The 27,021-nt window shown below is 36.3% G+C and overlaps 3 protein-coding genes across 5 annotated transcripts in view; 2 read left to right on the top strand and 1 right to left on the bottom strand.

The window, feature by feature from the left end:
• The window catches only part of MNAT1 (MNAT1 component of CDK activating kinase), a 176,047-nt gene extending 166,033 nt beyond the window's left edge, over positions 1 to 10,014 (top strand). The window contains exon 8 of the mRNA XM_033109018.1: positions 9,559 to 10,014. Within this exon, the coding sequence (XP_032964909.1) occupies positions 9,559 to 9,679 (121 nt within the window). The 3' untranslated portion in view covers positions 9,680 to 10,014. The remainder of the gene's footprint in view (positions 1 to 9,558) is intronic.
• Positions 10,015 to 14,189: 4,175 nt separating this feature from the next.
• TRMT5 (tRNA methyltransferase 5) lies at positions 14,190 to 24,699 on the bottom strand. Its single transcript, XM_033107611.1, has 6 exons — positions 24,695 to 24,699; positions 24,452 to 24,586; positions 22,640 to 23,295; positions 20,704 to 20,828; positions 17,387 to 18,041; positions 14,190 to 17,031 (listed from the first exon to the last, which is right to left on the bottom strand). Exons 1-6 carry the CDS (start codon positions 24,697 to 24,699, stop codon positions 16,955 to 16,957), a joined length of 1,653 nt encoding a protein of 550 aa, XP_032963502.1. The 3' UTR covers positions 14,190 to 16,954.
• The window catches only part of SLC38A6 (solute carrier family 38 member 6), a 47,179-nt gene continuing 44,745 nt past the window's right edge, over positions 24,588 to 27,021 (top strand). The window contains exons 1-3 of one of the 3 annotated variants that reach the window (XM_033109119.1): positions 24,665 to 24,802; positions 25,651 to 25,752; positions 25,915 to 26,045. In XM_033109119.1, coding sequence (XP_032965010.1) covers positions 25,972 to 26,045 — 74 coding nt within the window. In that variant the 5' untranslated portion in view covers positions 24,665 to 24,802; positions 25,651 to 25,752; positions 25,915 to 25,971. Of the gene's footprint in view, positions 24,803 to 24,846; positions 25,083 to 25,650; positions 25,753 to 25,914; positions 26,046 to 27,021 lie in introns of those variants that run through there. The other 2 variants (XM_033109118.1, XM_033109120.1) reach the window with 2 other exon arrangements.

The raw sequence follows: 27,021 nt of genomic DNA, 5'->3' as shown, positions 1-27,021 counted from the left end.
TCATAGGAGGAAAGAATTTTACCTGGGCAATCCAGCGGAGGTGGCATCTAAAATATTGTTAAATACTTCGAACATAGCGAAGTACAGACAGTAATATAATAAGAAAAATTAAAATTCTGCCACTCAGAATTAACAAATGTTATTTTCAGAAGTCTAAAGTCTAACATCTCTTCCCATTCTGAACAAAACAAAGGTCAGAGAATGCTTAGACTTCCCCTCTTCTAATTTCTTTGCTACTTTTGTTAGTGTACGGTGGTGGTGGTGGTATTTTTGCTTTATCTTTGCTCCTTGTATCCTTTTCTTCCCATTGGGGTTTAATTTTATTCTTGCTGAAATATCTCCTTTAGTGCTTCTTTCACATTTTCTGTCTTTTTAGCTTTGTTAAATTCTTCATGTTTTTCCTCGTATTATCTTCCAATTCACTAATTTTCTCTCGATCTGTAATCAACTGTTTAACCTGTCCATTCAGATTTTTATTCCAAGAATTGCTGTTCAATTTTTTTAAGAAAAGAAAATGCCTGTATTTTTCATATTGTTTTTTCTTGCTCTATGGCATCTATTTCTTTCTTCATTTCTTTAACATCGAATAGACTTGACCATTGAATAATGTGGCGGTTTGGGGTGCCAACCCCTGTGCAGTTGAAAAATCCATGTATAACTTTTGACTGCCCCCCAAACTTAACTACAGTCCTTCATTATTTGCAAGGGATTGGTTCCAGTACCCCCGCCCCCCATACACACACAAGTACCTTATGTAAAATGGCATAGAACAATGCATACAGTCAGCCCTCGCCATCCTCGGATTCCCATCGTCAGTTGGTTGACTCCACAGATGTGAAACCTGGGGATACAAAGGCCAACTGTGTATTTATTGAAAAAAATCCACTTATAAGAAGACCTGCATAGTTCAAACCCATGTTGTTCAAAGGTTAACTGTATACTTCTTTTGATATTTCTTTTCAGATTCTCTTATCATGAGTTTGTCCTGACATTGGTTATGTCTTCTTTCATAAGTGAGGCTCATTTTATTTTTTTAAAACTATAAACCTCTTTTTAGTGGGAGTTGTTTTCCCATGAGCCTTGGATTGTGAAGGCATATTGATACAGAGATTCATGTTTGCTTATGTAAGACCGGGTATAATAATAATGATAATATAATATAATATAATATATTGATATATATTGATATATTGATATATTGATATAATATAATATAATGATAATATAATATAATAATGGGTATAATATAATAATGGGTATAATATAATATAATATAATATAATACCGGGTCTTACATTAATTTTTGCTCCAAAAGACACATTAGAGCTGATTGTCCAGCTAGATCTTATTTTCGGGCAAATGCGGTAGGAAATATATATATATATATTGTACGTTTTACCAAGAATCATAAAAAACAATGCTGAGTCCTTTTATTCTCATTATTCTTCCTCCTCTACTCCTTCAGATCCTATATTTTGAATCCCACTCATTGGTGTAGGAGATGGAACAGACACCACACTGGCCAAAAGCTCCCCGTGTGCATTCTTCTCCCCTCACTGTGGTCCCCACTGTGGTCCCACTTCACATCAGAGAGCCTCTCACCCTTGTATCGTGATTATCACTTCCTTGCTTTAACTTACAGATTGGCCATATTTACATATTCCATGTTTAGTTTTACATGTCCAGAACTTTATATAAATGGAACATGCTCTCCATATTTTCTGTAACTTGTGTTTTTATTTTATTTTTGCTTTTAACTCGGCATTGTGAGATTCGGGAATGTTGATGCGTGTCATGTACGAGTATATAGCTGTAGCTCCTTTGTTTTCACTGCTGTATGGTATTCTACTGTACAAGTAATAGTAGTTTATTTGTTCATTCTTCTGTCATTGGACATTTGGGTTGTTTCTTTTGTTCTTTTGCTATAAGAAACATTACTGTTATAAATATCACGAATAGGTCCCTTGGAGTCCCTAGACAGTGAAATCTAGTAGGTCTCCTATCCCCGTCTCAGCTATTATTGTCTCCCTAAAATAACAAGAAGGGGTCAAGCACAAGTAGCAGATTCTAACTCCTATCCAAGTGGCTTACACCTCTCTTGCTTCTACCTCCTTTTTGAGTTCAGGGGAACGGCGTGTAGGAGGTGTTGGCAGGGGATGGCAGCATGTGGTAAACCTGAACACTGCTTTCTCTTCAAAATAGCTCAGCTTCTGTATTAGTCGACCTTGTCCAGAGAAACAGAACCAATAGAAGAGGGAGGGAAAAAGAGAGATAGAGAGAGAGAGAGATTATAAATAGGAAGAAAGAGATTTACTATAAGGTATTGGCTTATGTGATTATGGAAGCTGAGAAGTCCCATGATGTGCTGTTTGCAAGCTGGAGGCCCAGGAAAGCCAGTGGTGAAGTTCTGAGGCCTGAGAGAGAACCACTGGTGTAGATGCCTATCCAAGTCTAGATGCCAGTCTGGAGCATCAAGGCAGGAGAAAATGGATGTTCCAGCTCAATCAGGCAGAGTGAATTCAGCCTTCCTTCACTTTTTTGTTATTCTCAGCCCCTCGATGGATTGGATAATACCCAACCTCATAGGGGAGGACCATCTGCTTTACTGAGTTCACCAATTCAAATGCTAATCTCTTCCAGAAACACCCTCCAGATTAGCCAGATATCTGGGCATCCTGTGACCCATTCAACATAATTTCATGTTGACAATAAAATTAACTGCGGCTTCTTTTGTCATACCAGTATATGTTGTAGTTCTCTAAGCGGCTGGCTTAGGTCCTTCTCTTCTCATTCTATCCCCTCTTCCTAAATATTAGCACCTACTCCTATGGTTTCAAATGCCATCTAAATACTGATAACTCCCAAGTTGTTATCGTAATTTTATAACTTTCTTCTTAACATTTGGCCCATATATCCAGCTTTCACTCTGCATCTCCACTATTGTGCCTCTTCTATAATCACTTCAGAATCAAGTCTAAAATTAAACTCATGATCTTTTCTTTCTCTTCTGTCCCACCCCAGTTTGCTCCTTTTCCATTATCTCAGTGAGGGCATCTTCCCTGTTGCCCTCAGGGAACAGGGCATGACTAGAAAGCTGGAAGTTGACCTTGACATTTCTTTCTTTTTCCCTTCCCCTGTCCCCATATCCACTCATTCTGTTGGTCCTTAAATATCTCTTGAACCAGTACTTTTCTTTATTTCCACTCCCACTGCCCTAATTCAGGCTCCAGTGTCTCAAGCCTAGAAAAGAGAAACATTTTTATAAGGAGTCTCTATGATCAACTACTGCTTTTCTCCAACTCATTGTACTGCCAAAGTAGCTTTATTTAAATGATCAGGTTCCTAATAGTAACTTTTCAGTGGCTGTCCATGGCCCTATGAATAAATTTCAGTTTTTAACATTTCCTGTAAGGAATTCTTCTGGATACTTTTTGCCTGTATCTCTAGCTTCTTCCTGAGCTGGAGCCACCTTTCTCCTCCCTGTATTCTTAGTATGTGCTGTGGCTTCTTGCTGCTTCAGGTATGCTCCTCCCTCTGCTGGATCTCTGCTCTACTCCTCTTGCTCGTGTGCATCCTTTGGGTCTAAACTTAATTCATTTCTTCAGGGAGACCTTTTCCGAACTTGCTCATTGTTGGCTTCTCTTTTTATCCACCCATAAAGCCTGGACTTTCTCATTCATAATTTTCACTATTTAACATCTTTCCCCGCCCCTGTTGAATTATAAGATCCATGAAAACATGGAATGTTTGCTCTGTTTTATTCCTATGGTTGCTTTAATACCTGGCACATATTAGGCACTCAGTAATTTTTTTTTTTTTTTTAAAGAATGAATGAGCTGCATACAAAATTTCTGCATTTTACTTGTCCTACCTTTGGGGAAAAATTACTCATCCTGCCTTTATAAAGATGTGGTGAAACTTCTGGCACATGTCTGTTATTAGCATGTAATTCATAGTAAAAAAATTACATTAAACCATCAGAATCAGACACATGGTTTTTTTTTAGGAATTTTATTTAAGAAATTCAGAAACTAGGATATTTATTTTTATAATATCTATTGCATCACTACCATGGAAGTAGCAATTGTCCCTCACTGGAATATACAAAATCTACATATGATTGGTTATTTTTATATGACCCTGATATGACTTATTATTTTTAGATTTCTTTATTGAACTTTGCCTTCCCCTCTCTCCCCTGGGTATTACACGTATCTTGAATAAATTCTTAGAAATGAGTATCATAATGTTTTAAGAATAAGTAAAAACGTTATACCATTTTTCTGCTTAATCTCATCTAAGCATCTAAGCACAATACTGTAATTAGCCAGACATGTTGTTATGATTGTTGCTGAGGTAAACATCTTCTGATTTTGAGAAGTATATTTAAGATTTATCCAAAATCATTTGACCTGTTGGCTATTGTTTTTATGGCTCTTTTGAAATATATCCCATAGAAGCTGATTCCTGAGATAGTCCTATATTTGTCTGTATTATATAGATAAAATCTATTCTTAGTGGTCTATCAGTTGAGATATCCAGAACTGACAACTGCCAATTGTTCATAGAATATGTTACAGCTATATCTTCTCTGTGTTCAATAGTTGCCACACAAATCAAGGAAGTATTCCTTTCGTTATGTAGTTACATTAACTTTCAGTAATAGCTAGCCAGTCCTAAAATACCTTTTTTTGCGTTTTTTGATAGCAATAATTTGCACAGTGCGTTTTTTGATAGCAATAATTTGCACAGTGTACTTCAGTTATAATTCAGAAAGGCTTATCTGAGCAGTCTGTATTCAGCTATACACTTGGGCATCGTGTGACTTTTAATTTCCAAATCTGAGCTTCGGTGTTCGGATGGTCTAAATGTCTGGAATAATTGGTTACTTGATTCCCAAGTGTATTGGTATAAATTTGAAATCAGCTTTAATAATGAGTTTATTCAAATTCTGTTACTTGCTGGCCAGATAATAACGTGAAGAGTCACATCGTGACTGTTGGTGGAAGCTTGTCATCATTTCGCTTGGAGTTCATGAAGCCATGTGTTTTTATAAACAAACTGTGCTCAGAATTATGGAGAGTTCTGGCTTACAGTGCTTTCCTCGTCTAGCTTAGAATATATGACCATCAGTTCCCCCCCGTAGAGTTTGTGCCTTACTCTGACGCCTTGATTAGGTTAGAATACCTGAGCACTAACCTCAGTTTTCAGAATGTTTCTGCTCTTTAGTGCTCATTGTCTGAGCACACTATTGCTCTGATTGTTTTTAAATCTCATTGAGATAGACTCCAGGTTGTTAATGTAAATCTTTTATAGCTTTGGCTGAATTTCTTACAAGAGCTCTTGGTCTTGACAGCTGAGATCAGATGGCTGATCTTTCTTAATGGCACTTATATTTGAGTTTTGTAGGCTGACAGGCAGAACTACTTGGCCCTGGTCTGTTTAACGCATGATGGCTTTAAATGCAGACTTTAAAAAATGGGCCACCTTGTAAAAATAAAGTCTTAGTCTCTAGAGTTCACTCCCTTTCTTAGTTTAAACCAGTCCAAGTCTTTAACTCTATGGTTTTTTTTCTTTTAACTCTCCATAGGGCCTTGGTAATTTGAGGTAGAGGAAACTAATATGAACTTCACATTTTCATTTGAATTTAAATTCCAAGATTCTTTGATTCTCTGGAGCCAAAGTGTTTCAAGGGTTTTCATGAGGAGGTTATGACTGGAGGGGAAGAGTGCTGCCTCTTGGTCTTGAATGACGACCCCTGCCCTCTGCCCCTAGCTGAGAACTCAAAGCATTGTTGAATAGCACTAAAATGAGCTGAGTCCAAGGCTTCAACCAGATGGTCAATGCGGGGCTTTTAAAGGAAGGAAAATGGTAAAAGAGTAATCTCAGAGGAACTCTCTTATGTTAAAGAACTGAGAAAATGAAGTCTTTCTGAAGCTAAGTGTAAATTATACCACCTTCTTTGGGAGCAAAAGCTGCTAAATACGACAGAAGAAAATGACAGTGTAGGAAATCAAAGTTCAGGAACAAACTTCAAGTGTGGTTTTCTGATGCTTAATCCTCTCTTACTTCTCCCCTCTCAGGATCCATTGCCTCCTTCTCCTCCCCCTTCTCCAAAGTCTATTTGAAAGGGATTTTGATGGGTAATGGCAAAAGAAGGCAACTTTAGACGGAATATAAATTAGGGCATAAGATGTCCTTTGTATAGGGATTATCTTAGACATACTTTTGAAAACATACTTTTTTTTTAGCCTTATTAAGAAAATAATCAAAGGTATGATTTTTAATCTTTGAGTTTAGTCTGCTTTCAGTAAAAATAAGATATAGGTACCAAAATAAGCAAAGTTCTCCCCCCCCCACCCTCCCTGGGTTTCTGCTTATAAGATTTACAGGTATTTAAAATAAACCCATGAAAAACAGAAATACTGCCCTGGGATTGGCTAAATAGTCAGAGCAATTACCTCTGGGCTCCAAAGTCCAACTGAGCTTGACTTTTGGAAATAAATTTGGCTAAGACTTCTTCCTCATTCTGCTGTATAAAGGTGTACATGAAATGATACTGACCTCTGCCAAAAACCCCAGGAATCCTACTCAGTGATGTACTTGTAACGGTCATGAAAGAATTAAAACAACACAGATGTGGATTAATGTGAAAAAGTAGGCAAAACACAAAATTCTCATTGTGTGGTTTCAATGTGGCAGATCCTTTAAAATACTTTGGTGTACCACAATAATTAAAGTGTTTAAGAACATTAAGATACCTAGAAAATAAAAGCCCACAGTAGAATAACAAGAATGAACTATGTTTTATTTTTTTTTAATTGGAATTAATGTAGGTTGCCATGGTGAAAATAGGTTGAAATATTTAACAGTAACTGTTTTGTGCAGCCCTAGAGATCAAAAACAGCAATGTAAATAGGCAGGTCTTTAAAGAATCATTCCCACAGACATGTTTAATGTAAATGATTGCTAGAAAGGAAATGCATTTTCTTCAGTGCTATGCAAAGAAATTTTAATTGACTTGGTTTTGGCACTGAGAATCTACAACTTAGCATTAATAACTCAAATTTTAAAATATTTGCTCATTGCTCTGGATTATGACTGCATTCAAGAAACACTATTTTCAAACACTAATTAATCATTTTAAATAAACTTTTTTTACACATTTATGGCATCAATGAGTATGACTGTTTATTACATTTTACCTATAAAAAGTTGAACTGTTTTATATACTCTTTATGGAAACAGTGCACAGTCATAAATTAAAAGATGCAACTGTTTTGGATATTTTACTGGTGGTCCTATGTTTTCCTGCCAGCAGTGCAGCTGTTTCAGGTTTCTCAGGATAACATATAAAAAGGTGTATGTACACTGCAAGTTTATGCTTGAATTGCCGAGCCAGATATGGTATGACTCAACTTTCCCAGAAGCAAGTTTTACCAAAATGTGATGAATCAAAACAGCTAGTTGCATAGTGGTTTGTATTACAGCTATGAAAACCAATTCTCATTTATGATAGTTGGCCTCTTAAGGTCGACAGACATTCCTCTGTGGTGCTTGAATTTTGCCATGAGTGAACAGCCATTGGAGCTGCTAAGACTATATTTTTCTTTTGAGGGTCTGAGGAAAGGAAAAAGGGTGATACAATATTATCTGGTGTATGGATAAAAATTAGCTGGAAACTTGTATCAGGAATGCAACATTGCATTTCTAAGATTCTTGTAAAAATATTGCTCCCTTATTACTTGTGTGATAGTTACTGCGTTCCCAGTGATAGTATGCTGTTCCAGGTTGATTTTTAGACTTTCTAAGGTGATTTAACACTTACCTCATTTCTCATGCTTCGGAGTCTTAACAGTTTGACATTTTATTGTGTCCTGGGAGGTAATAAACAGATATCTTTATGGCCATGAAGTAGGTTTAGTGAATTCCTATTTAAATCCCGTAGGACCTAACGTTCTATCAAGAGTTTTGACAGTGACTGTTTAATAACAGTAGTCTCCAAAGTGGGATATATTCCACTGGGGTATGTCAGATGGGATATAGGAGAACTGTTTTTGGAACTTTTATTTAAGTATTTTTATCTCATCCTTTAAATATTTCTATTTTATATTTTATAATATACTTGTATTAGTATATTAGGTATATAATTATGTATCATTTAATAGTATACAATGTATTAATACCAAAGGTATATAATTTATAAGTAAGTATACAAATTTTGGAGATGCATGCTCAAATATTTTTTACTGCTATAAATATACTATCGAAAAAGTTTGGAGATCGTTGCTCAATAAATATTAATTTCCTTTCTCCTTCCACTTTCCCCTTTCCCCTTTGGCAGAGAAGCAAAGAATTGAGTTAACACCTTGATTTGTGGCAATGTGAATAAATTATAGCCGATTCCAGGAGCTCATGCCGTGTCTTACTTTGACCAGTTTTTCTATGTGGCCTCTTATATTGCCATATATTTTTTAATCACACAAGCTTATTAAACATGGATACAAATGAAAAACAGACTTGTTATTATGTTAGAAATAATAAGTTGCTCATGCATCAAGACTTTGACACACAGGAAGTTTGAATGAATGAGTAGAAAAGTTTCCAAGTTATTAAAATGTTCTGGTACCTGATTTATTCATTTGCCATACCCGTAATGCTAAGGCGGGTGAAGCTCCTTTACTTCCTGAGGCCTGAAGAAACAATGTGGTTTCTTAAACTAAGAATTAAAGCAAAGCTGGAAATATTTGTTTTCCAACAGTGCTGGTAGTCATGCTAACAAGTTGCCCTCTTTGGCTAGGAGTCTCCCATGTTTTAGGTCTGTTTGTCTATCTTTATCAAGGTAGATAAAGATAGACAAGGAAAGTTTTAATTATTAAATAATATGCATGTGATTGAAGAAAAATAGTGTGTGGTATACTGTCTTTTGAGATCAGTTCAAAAGATTCTTCTGTGTTTCGTATGGGACATTCTTTTGAACTCAGGCTCAGACTCAGAGATTTCTTAGACATGTAATTTTCTAAGGTTTCCTTTCCTATAAGATAGGAGACAATATATATTGTAATATTAAAGTAATTTTGAAGCACCTAGTATGTTCTCTCCTTTCCTCCATTTGTTTAGGTATTTGTTTCAGAACATATTTGTGTAAAATATTCAATATGTAAAATATTAATAATACAGTAGGATCATGGTACTGTATTATGTTAAGAGTATGCCAGGAAGAAGAACAGCAGTTAGGTACCCAAACAACAGCCAACAAAACAAATTAGTTCTGAAATTTGGGAACAGTGAACATTTTAGTAGCAAGTACTATTTTTGAAACCTCGTTTAGAGCTGTTTTTAGATCTTCAAGTAATTTGTTTATAATTTAGTACTAGTTCAGGTACTCTATGTACAGTGGTATGTTTCATTTTAAAAGGTAATAATGCATTTATAAAGTTTGAACATTTCAAATCAGAATTCCTCTTTAAAATTTGTATTTGCTTTACTATTGCTTTTTTAAAATGTTAATTTTTATGTGCTTTCTATATCAATGCTACATTTTTTGTTTTGTTTTAGGTATTTAAACCATGTCAGAGCTGCGTCTCCACAGGACCTTGCTGGGGGCTATACTTCTTCTCTTGCTTGTCACAGAGCACTACAGGATGCATTCAGTGGGCTTTTCTGGCAGGCCAGTTAACCTTTATTTCTCCTTTATAAGATCTGGGCCTTAGAGCTGAACTAGGGAGCTAGCAAAAGGAAAGCAGACTTGTAAAATTATAGCCATATGCAGCTGCACAACAAGTGCTACCACTAGCAGCTATGTTAGAGGATTTCTAAAGAAAATTTCAGAACTAAACTGAGTAATATAGTGGATATTTGTGGAAAAGATTTATTTTTTACTTACATTTTCCTGAGAGGGATTGAAGTTGGAAGCCTCCTCTGATGGAAGATATGAATAATATTTACCTATGTATATTTGAGGTTGACAGACTTGTAAAATCTTTTTTAAAATAAAGCTAGACTTTATATTAAGTTTTGTGGTTTTTCTCTTATTACTGTGTTTTACTTGAACACATTATAAAATGCCATTTTGAATACGACATTTAGTGTTAATATCCAAGCCTATTATTTCTTCTCATAAAATGTTCCTTTTTTGCCCAATGTCTTCTTAATACAAGTCCAGACAAGTGGATATATTTCCTTCTACCAGCAGGTTGTGGCAAGTAAAACCTCACCTGTGATAATGTCACTCTCTTAATATTAAGGACTCAGTGCCTGTTTTGAGCAGTGGAAAGTGAGACAAACCTTGATCAAGGTGTTATAGTTCCCAGCTGTGAGCCACACTTAGGATAAACCAGAGCAGAGTATTAACCTGGTTTAATGACAAATTCAAAGAAGTAAGTTCATAAAATTTAATACTTAAATGGCACCTTTCACCTCAAACGTGAACTCATTTTATGATGAAACCTTGGAGACTGGAATGGATACATTTTAAATGAAATTTCCCTATGAGACGCTGATGTAGTTTCTGTTGAAACTTCAAAGGCTTTTTAGTATACCCAGGATTTTGCTTAAAGAGTTTGGATGTGGATTGGATGGATATTTGTAGAATCTCAACCTTGTATGACTCTGTTACATAGACCACTGGGTATGACCCAGTTTGTGAAGGAAATTAAGGGATTTCCTATCAAATCTCCATTACAACAGATGTTAATTTTATGGGTAGAAAGTTATGTGAAACAAGATTGGTTATATTAGAGTGGAATATCCTTATATAAAAACTCCATCTTATTTGACTAAGCAGGTATTAATTTCAGGAGTACATCTTCATCTTTACAGTACTTCTAACCATCTTTGATAACTGAGAAAACCAAGACACTGAATAATTGAGTAGGCCAAGATCATATACACAAGGTAGTAAAAAGCCAGAATTAGAACACAGGTTTTTTGTTTTTGTTTGTTTTTTTGCTTGTTTTTTTCGTCTAGTTCTATCTATACTCTTACCAGGTTGCATCCTATTTCTCATTCTATTAATATTCCCCAATTGAGGATTAGCATTTTAAGTACAATCTATAATCTATTCAAAGAATAGTGAGAATACTGGACCTGTGGTTAAGCTGTACTCAACTGCCAAAGTTTGGTATCCAGTCATTAAAAAAGAAACACTATTACTTGTTTTCAGTACCTTGTATGATGTATTTAAATGGAATTAACTAATTAATATAACATTTCAAAAGCTTTCAAAACTTTTTGAGCCTACCTTAATATTGTAGGAATTGCCTGCACTTGATTTGGCAAATAAATTTGAAAACTTTTATACTATTTTGCCCTTACTATTGCCATACTTTGTCCAATAGGCCAAATTTAGAAGTTGTTACCTCACCCCATTAGGTCAAAGGGAATGGTGAAAGGTAACCTGATGACAATTCACTCAATATTCTAAGTTGATGAGGTTGTGCCATGTCCTCCCAGTGATTTCCTCTCTGAGACAAAAGGCTGTACAAATCTTTTCATCTACGTGAATCAAGTCTTTTAACATTTTACAACACTAGCACAGAAATAATTGCTAACAACTACTGAGCATATGCCAAGCACCGAGCGTCATGCTTTGTGCATTATCTAATCCTTAAAACAGTACTAGTATTATTTTCCCCACTTTAACAGATGGAGAAGCTGAAGCATAGAAGGGGTAAGTACGAGGTGTGATCAAACAATCTGGTGAATGTTTAAATAAAAAAAAAATTTAATACAGTAAAAGACACATTGCCATTAATACCCCTCAAAATACTCCCTTTACTTTGAACACACTTTTTCCGTCGTTCTTGCCACTTTTTAAAGCAGTTCTGGAAGTCCTCTTTTGTGAATGGCTTTACTTCATCCTCCATCACGACAACCCTCCGTATCACATATCACTTCTGGTACAGCAATTTCTGTCAAATAAAAATATTATGGTGTGTCCTCATCCACCTTATTCACCTTCTGGCTCTTCCCCAAAGTGAAAATGACCACAAAGGAAAACGTTTTGAATCGATTCAGGACATCGAGGCAGCCATGACAGTGCAACTAAAGTTACTCATAAAAGAGGACTTCCAGACTGCTTCAGAAAGTGCCAAGAACAATGGGATAAGTGTGTTCGAAGTGAAAGGGAGTTTTTTGAGTGGGATTAGTGGCGATGTGTCTTTTACTGTAATACTTTTTTTTTAATTTAAATATTCACTGCATTTTTTATCACACCTTTTTAACTTGCCAAAGTTCAATACAACCTAAAAGTAGCAAAGTTTGGATTTAAAGTCAAGTGGTCAAACTTGAGTCCATGCTCTAGAGATGACTGTCAGACTCAAACTTAACAAACCAACAGCTGTGTAAAAGCAAGTCTAAGTAGAAAACTCCTTAAGACTTCAAGAAACTTTATAGATCAAGTATCTCGTTTTTTTATGGGATATAAATGATACGAATAATAACCTTATTCATATCCTTGAGAGAAGTTTTAAGAAATTTGTTATGTTAGAACATAATTGACTGTTAACTACTACACTCCCTTTTAAGTAGATATTAATGGTATTGAATACGTTTATATCATAGCTAGGGTGCATTATTAGTTTTCCTTCACGTCATTCAATAAATATTTGATCTAAGCTTCTCTTAGAAGTTATCTTTAGGCCATTAGCAGGTGGTCAGATAATCATTTCAAATTAAGATGGCAAAAAATTTGTCAAAAAGTTAACAAAATTAAAAACTTGAATATAATGAGCTTTCCAGCTGTCATTTTCTAGTGGATTCATGGAGTTTAGTTACCAAGTATCACATCAGAAAGTTTAGGGTGGGCCTACATTTAAATAATGAAATAATCACACATTCACTTATCCACTCTGAAGGAAAAAGGGGGAGGAGTTAAAATGTAAATAGAAGCATTTAATGATTGTATTTTCTTTACAACTATATATTGCATATTTTGTCTAATTAAATTGTGACTGAATGGAGGCAGGAACCTTACCACTTTATATGTACGGATAAGAACATCATTTGTATCCACACTTACTATTCATAACCTAGCACATCAATGTGTAGAACTACAAAAATTTTTATTCCTACTTGCAAATTAATTCTCTTCACCTAGATCAGGAGAAGGCAAACTGTCAACCCTTGGCCAAATCCAGCTGATGCCTTGTATGCTCCATGAGTTAAGACTGGTGTCTGTACGTGTGTGTATAGTTGAAAAAATACTTTTAGCATGTGAAAAGCTTATGAAATTCAAATAATGTGTCCATAAATACGGGTTTTTTTTTGAACATTGCTTATGTATTATCAATGGCAGCTTTTGGACTACTATGGCAGAGTTGAGAAGCTACAGAAACCTTACGGCTGGCAAAGCCTAAAATACTATCTGGCCCTTTACACAAAGTTTGCTGATCTCAGACCTACATACTTCTCAATTGGAGGGGAGAGAGGGTAAAAAACCCAGAAGTCCCAAACTAGCAATACCTGGCTGAATTAGCCCCGAAGGTCTTGCAGAGGATAGGTTGGGTTAAGTTTCAAAATAATTTTTAAGTGCCTTTAGATAAGGAATGAAGTCCAAGTCAGTATTTCCTTACACTTCTTACCATTTATTGCTTTCATATATTTAAATTACTTGTCTGGCTTCTGAAGGCATTTGAGTCTGTAATTGACAATTTAGATCAGGGGTCCTCAAACTTTTTCTGTAAGGCTAGACAGTAAATATTTTAGGCTTTGTGGGCTGAGAGGCAAAATTGAGGACATTAAAAAGTAGTTACTGGGCCGGTCCAGTGACTCAGGTGGTTGGAGCACCATGCTCCTAATATGGAGGTCACACCCCGCCGAGGTCGCAGGTTCAATTCCCACGTGGGCCAGTGAGCTGCGCCCTCTACTGCTAAGATTGTGAACAACGGCTCTCCCTGGAGCTGGGCTGCTGTGAGCAACCAAAGGTGGGCATGAGCTGCCGTGGGCTACTGTGTGCTGCCAGGAGCGGCTGATGGCCAGTGTGCATGTCCAGCTGCCAGTGTGAGTGGCTGGCAGCCTGTGAAAGCTGCTGTGAGCGGCTGACCAGCAACCGGCCACCGAGTGCCTGGCGGGGGGTGGGGTGGGGTGGGGTGGGGGTGGGGTGGGGGTGGGGTGGGGTCGGGGGAGGGGGGAAGGGGAAGTGCAAGACTCGTAATACCAGCATGGGCCAGGGAGCTGTATCCTACACAACTAGACTGAGAAACAACGGCTTGAACTGGAGTCAGGGAAGAAGGGGGAAAAAGTAGGTACTTATATAACATGAGATAAAATAAATTAGCACAATTTTTTTAATTAACAAAATTCAAAATATAATTAAGTACATTTCTGTAATGTATTTTTTTGGGAAATAACATTTCTGTTAAGTAGGGTTCTTAGTGTTTCTTATCATTAAAATCAGTTGTCAATGATCACCTGTGAATGGTTATCTGCAATGAGATTTTACACATTTCATCTTTAAAAATGTCATACATACTGCCCAATACTGGTATCCATCCCGGAGCGTATGATTTTAACTGAGCATATTCATGACTTGGAAGGCATTTGTAAACTATTGGATTCTTCCCTTGACCTCTGCGTTTTAGCATGTCATCACATAGCACATTATTCACTTCCAATTGAAGATTAGGTGGAAGCTCAATTATAGTTAAATGGATTTTGAAATATGGAAATTTCCTTTGCATTTGCACCGAGGTCCCCAAAATGCTGAATTCAGAAAGCATATCCATTGCTAATTTGTGTGAGAATGGAAATCCTGTTCTTGTTTTCATTTTTGATAACATGAGCTATGTGTAATACAGAATATTTTGATTCAAATGTCCGTTGTTGAAATGACTATTGCAGTATGTTTCACATCAAAGTTGTTTGCCTTGTAATTGTAGGCTGAAATCTTTTAAGAAATATTATCAAACCTTTAGTAAAAGCTAATTTCCAAAGTCAGTCAGTGTCCTAGCATAGTGTTTAAGAGCGATTCTTAAGAAAAATTTCAGCCTTGACTTTAAATTCAAAAATTGCCATCAAACTTTACAGTTGCTAAGCAAATGAAACTTCGGTTGAGCAAGTCAGGAAATTCAGTTTCAATTTCTGACAAAATTCAAGGACTTCAAGATGGTTCAAGTCCATGAAAACAAATGAAGTTTACCACTGACACTACTGGTTCAGTAACACATGGTAGATTCAAAAAAGTTTCTGCAAGGTACTGTGTTTCCCCGAAAATAAGACCTAACTGGAAAGTAAGCCCTAGCATTGTTCAGGATGACATCCCTTGAATATAAGCCCTAAAGCATCTTTTGGAGCAAAAATTAATATAAGACCCGGTCTTATTTTCAGGGAAACACAGTACTTGCTGGTGAAGATAGTGATAATCATATGGTTTAAACATCTTATGTTTTCACAAACTTTGTAAATTTCTCCAACTAGGTCTTTTTCTACCTCACACATTTTTACCACCTATCAGTTATAACATCTTAGCAGATTCTACTTCAGGTTGTACAGAATTAGTGATTCCTCAACTTCTTTGAAATATTCACCTGCAGTGGTTCCATGCAGAATATTCAGGGGCTAACTCTTTAATAACTCCAAACTCAGTGATAATGCCTCAAATAAATTAAGAACTGAGCAATATTAGTAACACCTATTAACTCATCAAATGTCGTTAAAGAACCCCTTGGACTCCTTTACTTTTTTAATTGACTATTGATATTGCTTCCAGTGTTCTCAGCTCTAAACAATTGTTCTTGCCAAGTCTTAAAAAGTTTACTTTCTCTGGACACATTTCTTTGGCTGCTGCATTCAAACACAATTCAAAAAAGTAAATGGCTTTTTAGCAGTAAATGGCTTTTCTTGCTTGACTTACAAGTCATTTGGAGACTTACTTTGGTTGCAGCCTTGTTTTCGTTTTTTATTTTGTAAAGAAATTCTGCTATGATATATCCAGTTTAAATTTCTAATTTTTCTGACAGTTGCTTGCCTGAGTTGGAAACACTGTGATGAGTGCTTCTTTTGGTAATGTCAGTGTATATTGTATTTAAACTCAGGTACAGATGCTTTGTCATCTAGTTCTATATCAAAACAATTCATACTCTACTGTGCCTTAAAAATGCACTAGAAGTCCACTTTTCTTGTTTGGAAATGATGACTGTGCACTGGTAGTAACAAAATAAAATGTTACAGCTTAGTGACATAGATAGCATTCAAAATACTACTGAGTTATAATATTACCGTGTTACTGTGATGTGTAGTATGATGCACAGCAGTATGAAGTGATAAGAATCACATCCCGTCTGTGTTAACAACTACTCAGCTCTCCTGTTATACCATGAAAACAGTCATAGATAGTATGTAAACAAATGAGCATGGACACAAAAACTTTATGGACACTGAAAGTCAAATTTCATATAATTTTCACATCACAAAATGTTATTCTTTTGATTATCAACCGTTTAAAAATGTAAGACCATTCTCAAGTCACTTGCCATACAAAAACAGCTGGTGGGACAGATTTGGCTTAACGGGCATGGTCTGCCTATCCCTGATCTAAATAATCTCATTTTTATTACTTTTATAGTGATAGTATAGGAGTGCTTATAACAAAACTTAGCTACATTCTTCAACTAAGGATAACAGCAAAATGATATCAGTGCTTTCCTGGTTAGCATGCAATTATCCTACCTTCAAAACTATTTTCCCAAGACAGACATATTTAAGTGTATTTAATTAAAAAATTAGATATAATTTAGATTATAAAATTATATAACTTAGATAATAAAATGTTTAGTAGACTTATTTCATTTAAATTTTAATTTGACAATCCTCAATTTATAAGACAGCAAAGGTAAAATGTAACAGTTCAGTACTAAAGTAACTGAGTGCTAAGATTTTATGAAATCATACAAATTATACTTCACTACATAATGATCTAGTGGGGAGATGGAGAAACCATTTTCAGTTACATGATTTAAGCAATTTGTGTTTTTTCTTTTGAAAAGGATTTATCTGTCTTCTGGCGTTTAAGAGGTGGTTCTTCATGCTTCTCTGTAACAAATGCAGAAAATCTGTATTAGGTAAGATATTTAACATTTGAAAATACTTTAAAAGGCAAATAATATAGGCATTTTAAAGATTTTTAATCTATTCAACTTACACATGAAATAGTAACATTCATGTGGACTTATTATTTTAATGAAATAGCCTTCTACTTGACTGAACACAGTCATACTAAAATTAGTGAAATTGGGAGAAATCAGTCACAATTAAATGGCAAGGGGTCTTAAACTGAAATATCTAACTAGTATTAGTTTAACCTATTCCAAATTTAAAATAATATAAAAATTATATATAGCCTAAGAAAGCTACATGAAAGGTATTACAGTTCCCAGAAGTTGCTCACCTAGATTTAGGCTCTGGTTCTTGTAGAGGATAGCAGCAGGAATCCGAAAGGTGATGCATAACATTTCCTTGTTAGGGGCCACGTTTCTTACGAGGTGAACTGAACTGCACGCGTCCAAGGAAGTGCCTAACACGGCTTCAGCTCGCTGCTGAACATCCTTAGCAGGATTAGCATCTTTGGAAAAGCTGTAACAGTGTACTATGGGAAGGAGTTCACTGCCACATGACTGCCCATCTAAAAGCGATTTGAAAGCACTGAGAAACTCGATAGCCTTTGCTGGCAAATTCATGACAATGTGCACAGAGTGTGTTCTTTCTTTTGACAGTCGTCCCAGCTGCTGCATTAACTCTTCTCTGACTGGTCCTTGGAGGAAGTCTTTCCCATCCAAGTTAAAGACTTTTATCTTTTGGTCCACTTTATTTAATTTACAGTTGTGCAATAGCCATTTATGGGATTCAGGATTGAGATCATTGGCAAATACAGTACAGTTTTTCTTTGCTACTGGAATGGCAAAAGGTCCAACCCCAGCAAAAACATCAAATAGGACATCCCCAGGTTTGAAAAGTTCTGTGATACGACTGTGTTCTGTAGAGAGACGAGGATTCCAATAGACTTTTGAAAAATCAAATTCATAGGTATAGCTGTTTTCTCGAACCTGAAAAAGGTATTATTATGCTTTTGATTAACCTGCTTAGTCTTAAATTCTAGCCACTGACATTAGAGAGGTGCACTCATGCACATAATACATATTTCAACTTACCACTATTAAGAGCAAATAAAAGTGCATTTAAAGGCATTTTCATTAGAATTCTGGTGTTTATGCTATACTGAGGCCAGTTATTATTCTGCATTGGACTTTTTCATGAGAAGTCATCTCTTCAAAGCCAAATGACTCTCCATCTCATCCTAAAAGGTAATAGTGGTTCCCAGATCACACGAGGATTTTTCAGATAGGCCACTTGACTTGCTTCATTATACTCTTTAAAGTGATCTGATGGAGAGGGAAAAAACCTGTAATTTGAAATATCACACTATATGTACCTTGATGGTGGGTAGCTAAGTTACACACAGCATTTCCACGCAGCAAACAAGCTTCCCTCCTTACTTAGTTTTCAGTTTGTAAGAGGGAGGCATGATAGATGTGTCACGTATCATTTAATTTTCAGGTAGTTTGCTGTTTTTAGATAGTTACTTGGACTTTGAAAGTTTCATGTCTATAAATTAGAGGCAATTTAAATAAATATAAATGGAACAAATCATTCTCCTATTTCTTCTTTCCCAATTTTAATGGATAAAGAATGAAAGGCCAAAAGTTCTATAAATGTGATAGAGATATACCTTCTGTATTCTACTTTCATGGATTTTAATTCCAAACTTGTACATATTTTTTTCCTTTTCAACCACATTAGATGCTCTGGCCATATTATGGAGGTTCCAGAGATGGAAATGTTTCCTCATGATTCTGCCAACTAAAAGTCTTTCTGGGTATATAACCTGGAAAGTTTAAATATGTCTTGTGAATGCTTTTCCTGAAATCTCCTTTCTACTCCCACTCTTAAGGTCCTTAATGTGAAGCACAGATCTAGTTTAAAAATTAGATTCTAAGTATCATTCTGGTTTTACTCATGCTGTCTTTGCTATCTCCCTTAGCAGTATTAATTTCAGCCAGATTCATTTTCAGGAATCCTTTTACTTATAATATACAAACATAGTACTTAATGTTTCATGAGCTCCTAAAGTTAAATGTAACTCTTTTTGGAGCACAGAAATTATACTTTTTACATTTATTTTTTAGTATAAATATTAGGTATAAAATATGTCCTAAGAACAAACTTTAGTTGACTAAATCGATGACAAGGCATTTATAAAACTACAGTTTTCGCAGAATTTCTAGATCTTCTGAGATCTAAATGAGAAGAATGATGTTACCTGTTACCCTAAGGGACAGTACCAAGTAAATACCCACAATGTTTAAACAGGGTATGCCTTAATGTCAGCTGAGATAAACACTGTTATTACCAAAGGATTGACATTCAAATCTTACTTGCCATAACCGACCCCTTACATTATTCCCAAGCAGTAGGCAGTGGAGGTTTGGCATACAGGGAAACACCAAGCATGGACTCTGGAGGCAGAAGCCTGGCTCCAAACACCCTGCTCAGTCATTCATTGTTACTTCGTAGCATAAACAGAATATTAATAACTATCACCATTATCTTGTGGGGAGTCTTAGGATGTTACATTTCAAGCATTTAGCTCAGGGCCTAACAGTAAGTATGTAGTAAATGGTACTCTGATACTATTAAATTATGGAGAAATTATATTTAAAATAATATTCACTTAAATTTATGCAGCCTAGAATCTTAAAATGTAATTATTTTGCATAAACTCTGCCCCAAATTTTATAAAGTCCTGTTTAAAAGATATATCTAACATTTTAAGAGTGGCCTTCATTATTAAAATTTTTGTCAAGTTATAGAGTTTATTAGCCTATTTCCTAGCTCAGGTACAAAATTACACTTAATGTTAACATATAGTAATATAAGACTTTTGGTTTAAAAAAAGTTTATTACATCCAGCACTCTAGAGGATTTTGGGGTGGCGGATGAAAAAGTGTTTTATATCAGGAAACTATTCCTACATATTTTAAATTATTTTTTATTTGAAATAGAGTTTTCTTTTAAAAGAAATATGTACTCAGTAGAAAAGGATAAAGAAGATAACAAAGGTCACCAAAACACGAAATAAAAACTATGCCCACTGTTAACATTCTGATGTATGTGTATATTTACATAGATATTTAGTTAAAATGGAACAATGTTATATATACTATTCTACAACTTGCTTTTTTGTCACTTAACATATCAATGGGCAATTTATTTTTATAAGTATGGAGCTAAATAACCTTTAATGATGGAATATTCCATTGGATTGTTATACCAGAATTTAATCAGTTCTCTACTGATGAACTTTTAGGTTGTTTCCATTCCTTTGTTTGTTCACTTTGTTATTATAAAAATAATAATGAAGAATCTAGTACATACATCATTACAATTTTGTTTAATTATATCCTTAGGATAACTTCCTATAAATGGAATGCCAGGTCAAAGGATATACCTATTCAAAATTGCCATATATTACCATACACTCTTCCTTAATGTATCAAATTTACACTCCTATCTATAGTAAATGTAAATGCTCACTTTCTTGTGTACTCAATACTGAGTATTAAAAATACTTTAATCTTTGTCATCTGTTATGATTCTAAATATTAATCTTGTACACACCACACTAGGAAACAATAAAATACTTCATACCTTGGTCACCATGTTCTCCTCTCCAGATAACACTTCCATTTGGAAATTTCGGTACGTATTATCAATACTATTGATTTTATTTACTGCTGAGGTGATTCCTGGATTTTTGTCAATCATAACTTGACCTAAAAGAAGAGAATTCATAATAAATATTGCCTACTGACTGCATAATAAAAACTAAAACTGCAAGTATGAAATGGAAATGAACTGTATTTTCTTATAATTTATTGATAAAAATTGCATCTAATGTGTATAAAATGGCATGCAATTCTAAAAAATTCAACAGATTACTAAAATTAATGTCTGACAGCCAAACACACAAAAAAATGTATGGGTACATTTTTAAAGAAACAATTTTGAGGAGTTTGGGTCTACTTACTATTTTTCCATGTGTTTTATAAATGGCAAATGTACCAATATTACAGTAAGCAAAAAGGCAGACCATAGGGAATTGGTAAAGAATAAAAAGAAGAAATGTAGGAACCCTGCAACAAATGGTGTCAGAAAACACCAGCCTGTCGTCATTGGCCTCGAACCAAATGTTTACTTTACTGTGTACTTGAAACATACGCCTCCACTTTGGAAATATGTATCAGCAAAATAATGTTTTCAAACAGCTTCTTTAGTCTTATATAAATAAAATGTTCATTTATTCTTTTTGTCAAATATTTGCCATACCAGAAAAAGCTACAATGATAATAAAAATACCAGAAATGGTATATTAATGCCCCTTAATCAAAGTGTACTTTTTTATCAGCAATTAAAAAATTTGTAAGAATCTATGTACTATCTCATTGCATAAGGAAAGATAACTTGATTTGTAAGTTAGTAAAAAGTACTCAATAATACAAATATGCTGAAACACAACCAGAAATTGTCCAATTTCTGATAATTAGATATCTGACTTGAATATGATAATATCAATGAACTCTAGTCAATCATTGTTCTTATCCTGTTCTGCTTCAGATATCAGAACTCAATTCTTAAGGTATAGAAGTCAGTTTGAAATGAGGAATTAAATTTTAAAAAGAACCTATTCTGAAGGTCTATAGTAAAAGTTTTAATACTTTTAAAACAACAAAAGGAATGTTTGAGTTAGGATGACAGGCAATGACTCTTAGGAAAGCTTAGACTTGACATTTGCACCTTCATGATGACAAGGATCTGTTTAAGTATTTATTATGTTACCACTATGCATTATCAGCCCTTCATCAATAAAAACAAAGGAAATGCATAAGAGAATTATTTCTGAAATTCTACCCATGCAAAATACTGAGCACTACATTTTAAGCTGAAACTAATTCCCAGAAGTTCTGACTCTACACTGAAATGATTAATCTGGAGAATGCATGGACATAAAATATTCATATAATGACAAGTGCAATTTTGATTAGTTTTCTACTTCTTTCTTATCCCAAAGAATAAAGCATCCAAACTCAAACTTGGGGCTACAGAGGTATGACATACACAAGTATTGTTCCTAAAAGGCTAGGGGCACTAAAAAAACAAACTATGGTGCCTGAAATGTAGAAGACGCTCAAATAGTTGAAGCAAAGTATTAATATGAGTACAGTGTCTTGTACTTTTGACCATAAAACACTCAAATTTATGAAACCTAGCATTCAACATAGTCCTTGAGGCCTACTAAGTCCCGTGTACCAAAATGATGAGCTGCCAAAGAATTCTGCCAAAGCAAGTGGTTCAAGTTTTACCTATGCTTATGTACTGTGTACACAAAAGCTGGAACTGATATTTAAAACTTGCTATGACTCTGGGAAGAGTATTCCAAAATGTCCCTCAAAAAAATAGTAGTATGTAGCTCAAGATCTAGCTTAAAATTAAAATGAAAAAAAATGTCCTGCTCCTGTAATTTGGCATTTAAAAAATAATTTTAGAAACTAAAATTAGAACTTGCTAATTACTTTCCAGAACCTACCAATTAAATGCTTGAAAGGTAGTTGATGATCTCGAAGGTTCAGGTGGGCAATATGTCCAACTCTGCTAAACCCTGAAGTCACATCTTGACCTTCAGGAAGGACAGCTCTCAATATTTCTTCTGACTTAAAGTTTTCATAAGTTAGTTCCAAATTATATTTAGATACCTGTGGACTGACATTAAGCTGCTTTAAAATACTGAGTTCTGCATTCTCAAAGGAATCATCAGTAAACATTTTATAGGGATCCAACATAATTAGTCTATTTTCTTCATCTTCTGGATCTTCAATCACACGTTTTATGCCTGGGCGCTGCAGTGCTACCCTTTTAAGGGATCGCATCAATTTATTGACAATTTCTTTCCTCACTTTAAGCACTGGGATGGTGACTGTCTTTTTAAAAGCTGTTCTATCAAGTTTTGTCATTCCTCGAACATCAGAGGGTGGTGAAAACAATTCATAGTGTCTCTCACTTAGTTCTATTTCAGGCATGGTTGAGAATCTTTTTCTTTGATCCAACAAGAAAATACCAGGTGCTCTGCCAGGTTTCTGTATCAGTGATGTCCAAGCTAGTGGAATCAACGATTCTGATTCAGTTATTCTATAGCTTTCCACTTGGAGAAGTCTTCTTAAGAACCCAGATGGCCTCCATAAGATCCTAAAAAAAAAAAAAAAAAAGTATTTACTTTGAAAAAAAATACCATGAAGCTACAAACCAACTTACATGTTCACAATAAGTTTTGAGAATAAAAATCTAAATTGTTTTACATAACCACTAAATGCTGATAATTGAAACTTTTAGTATGTGTGAGAAGCATACTATCTTTTCCAAACAGAATTACTTTTATTAGTGGTAAATAATAAATTTGCACCTTCAACCTTCTGCTGCCAGGAAAAGGGCTTAGTGATCTATCAGCCTCCTTATACTTAATGAACCTCTCCACCCACAATTTGCTACAGAATACATTTGGGGTCGGAAGGCTGAGATTTGAGTTAAAGGATCATCTCTCAATGAAATGGTCATTATATTTATAGCTTAACCAATGCCAGTATTTACTAGGATGATCTCATGGGTGCTTATTGTGTCAGATGCTGTGTTTAAATGCTTTACACACGTTATCAATCTTGGGAGGTGTGTGGTATAGCATCTTCATTTTGTAAATGAACAAACTAAAGCTCAGAGAAGTAGATTAACTCACCCAGTCTCCTTGCTGGTAAATGGCTGAGCAAGGATTAAAACCCAGGTCTGACTTCAGTGAACACCTTATTGCTACCAGTTCTGGCTATAACTAGAGGTTTGAGTATTTTGCGGTCGAGGACTTTGCTAAGTGTTGTATACACATGCCATTAGAAGTATCAGTTATTCACTTTTCCTTCTAGAAGACCAAAGAAGTAATTGTAAGAGGAACGGGCCCTGCCCAAGAAACCTGTAGAGCAAATATCAAACTTCACAGGATCAAATTGAGTCTGGCAGTTAACCAGCTGTGTGATCTTGGGTACATTACTTAATCCGCGTCTCGGCTTCTCACACATTTTCACAAATGTAAAATGTGGCAGAGAACTTTTGAAAAGGTTAAACAGATTCCTCACTTCCAGCCCTCGGCCCTAGGCTAAGCACCCGGGCCGGTGGGTGACCTCGCGACGATTCCGCGCCCAGGCAGCGCGAGGCGGGGAGCAGCCCGGGACTAACGGGTACCGCCACGGGACCCTCAGCCCCTTCGAACCAGCAAGGGCACCGCGGCCGCCATCTCACCAAGTTTACCATCCAATTCGTGATGTCGCTCTGCAGCTGGCTTCGTGGCCAGACCCCTCACCTCATGCTCTGGAGCGGCTCGGCAATGAGCCGCAGGTGGATGGGCTGGCCCTGGATTACATCATCACTGCTCGCCGCCGAGGGGAGAGCGTCATTAGATCCCGTCCATTCCCCCCTTTCTTCCGGCCCTGGTGAGCTACGGAATCCCGAAAGGCCCAGACTCACAGCTCCGCCTCTGGCGCGACTAACGACGGGCGGGCCAGGTTAACAGCTCTCAGATGGATCTGGTAGTCGGCCAGCAAGCAACATGGAGGCCCCCTGGGGGATCATCAACGTCGAGCCAGGCTGGTATGTCTCTGCCCAGCGGCCGGTCGAGGCGGAGGCGGAAGAGTTGAGCCCGTTGCTAAGCAACGTAAGTTGCTCCGCGTGCTTCTCTGAGCTGACAGCCACCCGGTTTCCCTGAAGTGCCTATCAAATAAGACCCGGAAAAGAAGGGGGATGGCACGGGCAGAGGGGAGAAGCTTGAGGCCTAGGGCCCACAGACCCCATCCGAAATTCAGATGCGGTCTGGCGGAGTTCATGAATGTGATCGCAGCCTAACGTGCCCTAGGAAGAAAAGCTGACTGACCTAAAGGTGCAGGCTCAGGTGGAACAGGTGCAGCTGGGCACCCGACTGGCGGAGCAGCCCTAAGGTTGTTATGTAGCTCACTGCTCCTTGTTAGTATCTTTGTCAGCTTCCTGTTTTCTCCACCAGTCTTGTGAGGTTTTTGCAAGAGTCACAAGATTTTTCTTTTCTCGACTTAGTCATTGGGGACTGTAAACATCTTAATACAGACATCCTCAACGGTGAAGGAGTGGAGGTGGCTTGGTAAGAAGTACATAGGGCTTCCCTGACCCTAAAGCCTGTGCAATGAGCCCTCGGCTTTTTAAAGTCCCTGGACTGTAATAATTTCTAGGACTCTGTTCCTAAATGCTGATTTGGGGGAGGATATTTTCAGAGGTATCCCTCCCCAGCGCAGCGTGAATTGCTTCTACTTATTATATTGTTATTGCAAGGTATTCCTGACCATCTCTGCAGCTGGGCAGACTGAATTCATTAAGTATGTAGAGATTAGTTTTGCAGTACTAGTAATCGAGGAGCAACAGTTGTCTACAGCAGCCTCAGGATGATTCAGGAATTCTTCAGTAGTCACATGAGCTGAGACCATCTGCCTCCTCTCCGTCCCCACCCCATTCCTATCCTATCTTCATCTTTTGCAGTCACAAGATTAATCATGGCTCTTCCTGAAGCCCACCTGGCTTCTATATTGATGGAGACGACTTTCCTAGGAAACTAGGTTCCTGGAGTTGCACTAGTGGGAGGTGAGAAGGGAAGGGAAGGAAACCAGTGCTGGTTGAACAACTAAGTGTGTAACACAATGTCTGTGGTTTGCAGACTTTCTACATAACCTGTCAGTCATTCCTTGATGAAACTTGAACTTCACCATCCAAACATTTAACACTATTAAATTTGTGTGCTCACAGGAACTTCACAGACAGGGATCCCCAGGTGTTTCATTTGGTTTCTCAGTGTTTAATTTGATGAATGCCATCATGGGAAGTGGCATCCTTGGCTTAGCTTTTGTTATGGCTCATACTGGCATCCTTGGATTTAGGTGAGTTTTTTCTTATTTTACCGTTACTTTTTTTTTTTTTCATTTGATTGTACAATGAGGAGCAAAGAGATAGGTTCCAGAAGCTGATGTTGTATAATTTCTAGTTAAATTATTTCTTGGGTTTTAACATTTTCCTGGTACTCTTATATTGTTGGTAGTCTGTAGCTTGGAAGGATGCTATATAATTTGCATTTTTTTTTTATCCAAAAGTGTGGCTAATTTTAAAAAATGGAAACTGGATCCACACTCGTTTATAACCTTAAGAAGTGGCTTGTTGTGTCAAGATGGCCAAAGTGTCAAAATGTATTAGCCATGCAGATTACTTATAAGTAGCAATTTTGTGAGTGTAAGTAATCTTTCCATTTCTATTTCCTCCTCTCCTCCCACTGTAGTCTTGTTTCCTTTCTGAGGCCAGACATGTGTTCTGTGCCTACTTCTTTTCATTTTTCAAGACACTGCAGATATGCCAGTTTGCCTAAAATAAAAGACATTCCTGGCTTTTCTGGGTTCCCTTAGTACTTTGTATATTCATTCTATTATTATAATGTAATATAATGATTTGTTTGCAAGTTAGATTCCCCACTAAACTCTGAAATTCTTTAGAACTGGACCTATCTTTAGCAGAGTGGACAGCTTTGTAGAAGCTTGCCCGGTCAGTATCATCCTGAGAATAAGTAGGGGATTATACATGTGGTTTCTTTTCACCTTGTTGGTGAGAGAACCCCATTACTACATCGTTTGCACATTTTTCAAATTGTGTCATTAAAAATATGTTAACTGCATTTTTTTTGGTTTGGTTTGGTAAGTGTGTGTGTGTGTGTGTGTGTGTGTGTATGTGTAATAGATGACAGGAAATTCAGCCTTAATTCAATATTAAAGATAAAGATATCATTCTAAGGGGAGACATGGAGGGAAGTAAAAAGGAGAGGACAATGAGTTTTCACAAGTAAAACTTTTGTTTAGACATAGGATAGGA

This window comes from Rhinolophus ferrumequinum, chromosome 6 (genome assembly GCF_004115265.2).
Source record: "Rhinolophus ferrumequinum isolate MPI-CBG mRhiFer1 chromosome 6, mRhiFer1_v1.p, whole genome shotgun sequence".
NCBI lineage: Eukaryota > Metazoa > Chordata > Mammalia > Chiroptera > Rhinolophidae > Rhinolophus > Rhinolophus ferrumequinum.
The sequence above is the reverse complement of the archived record's forward strand: the minus strand, read 5'-3'. Positions and strand labels throughout refer to the sequence as shown.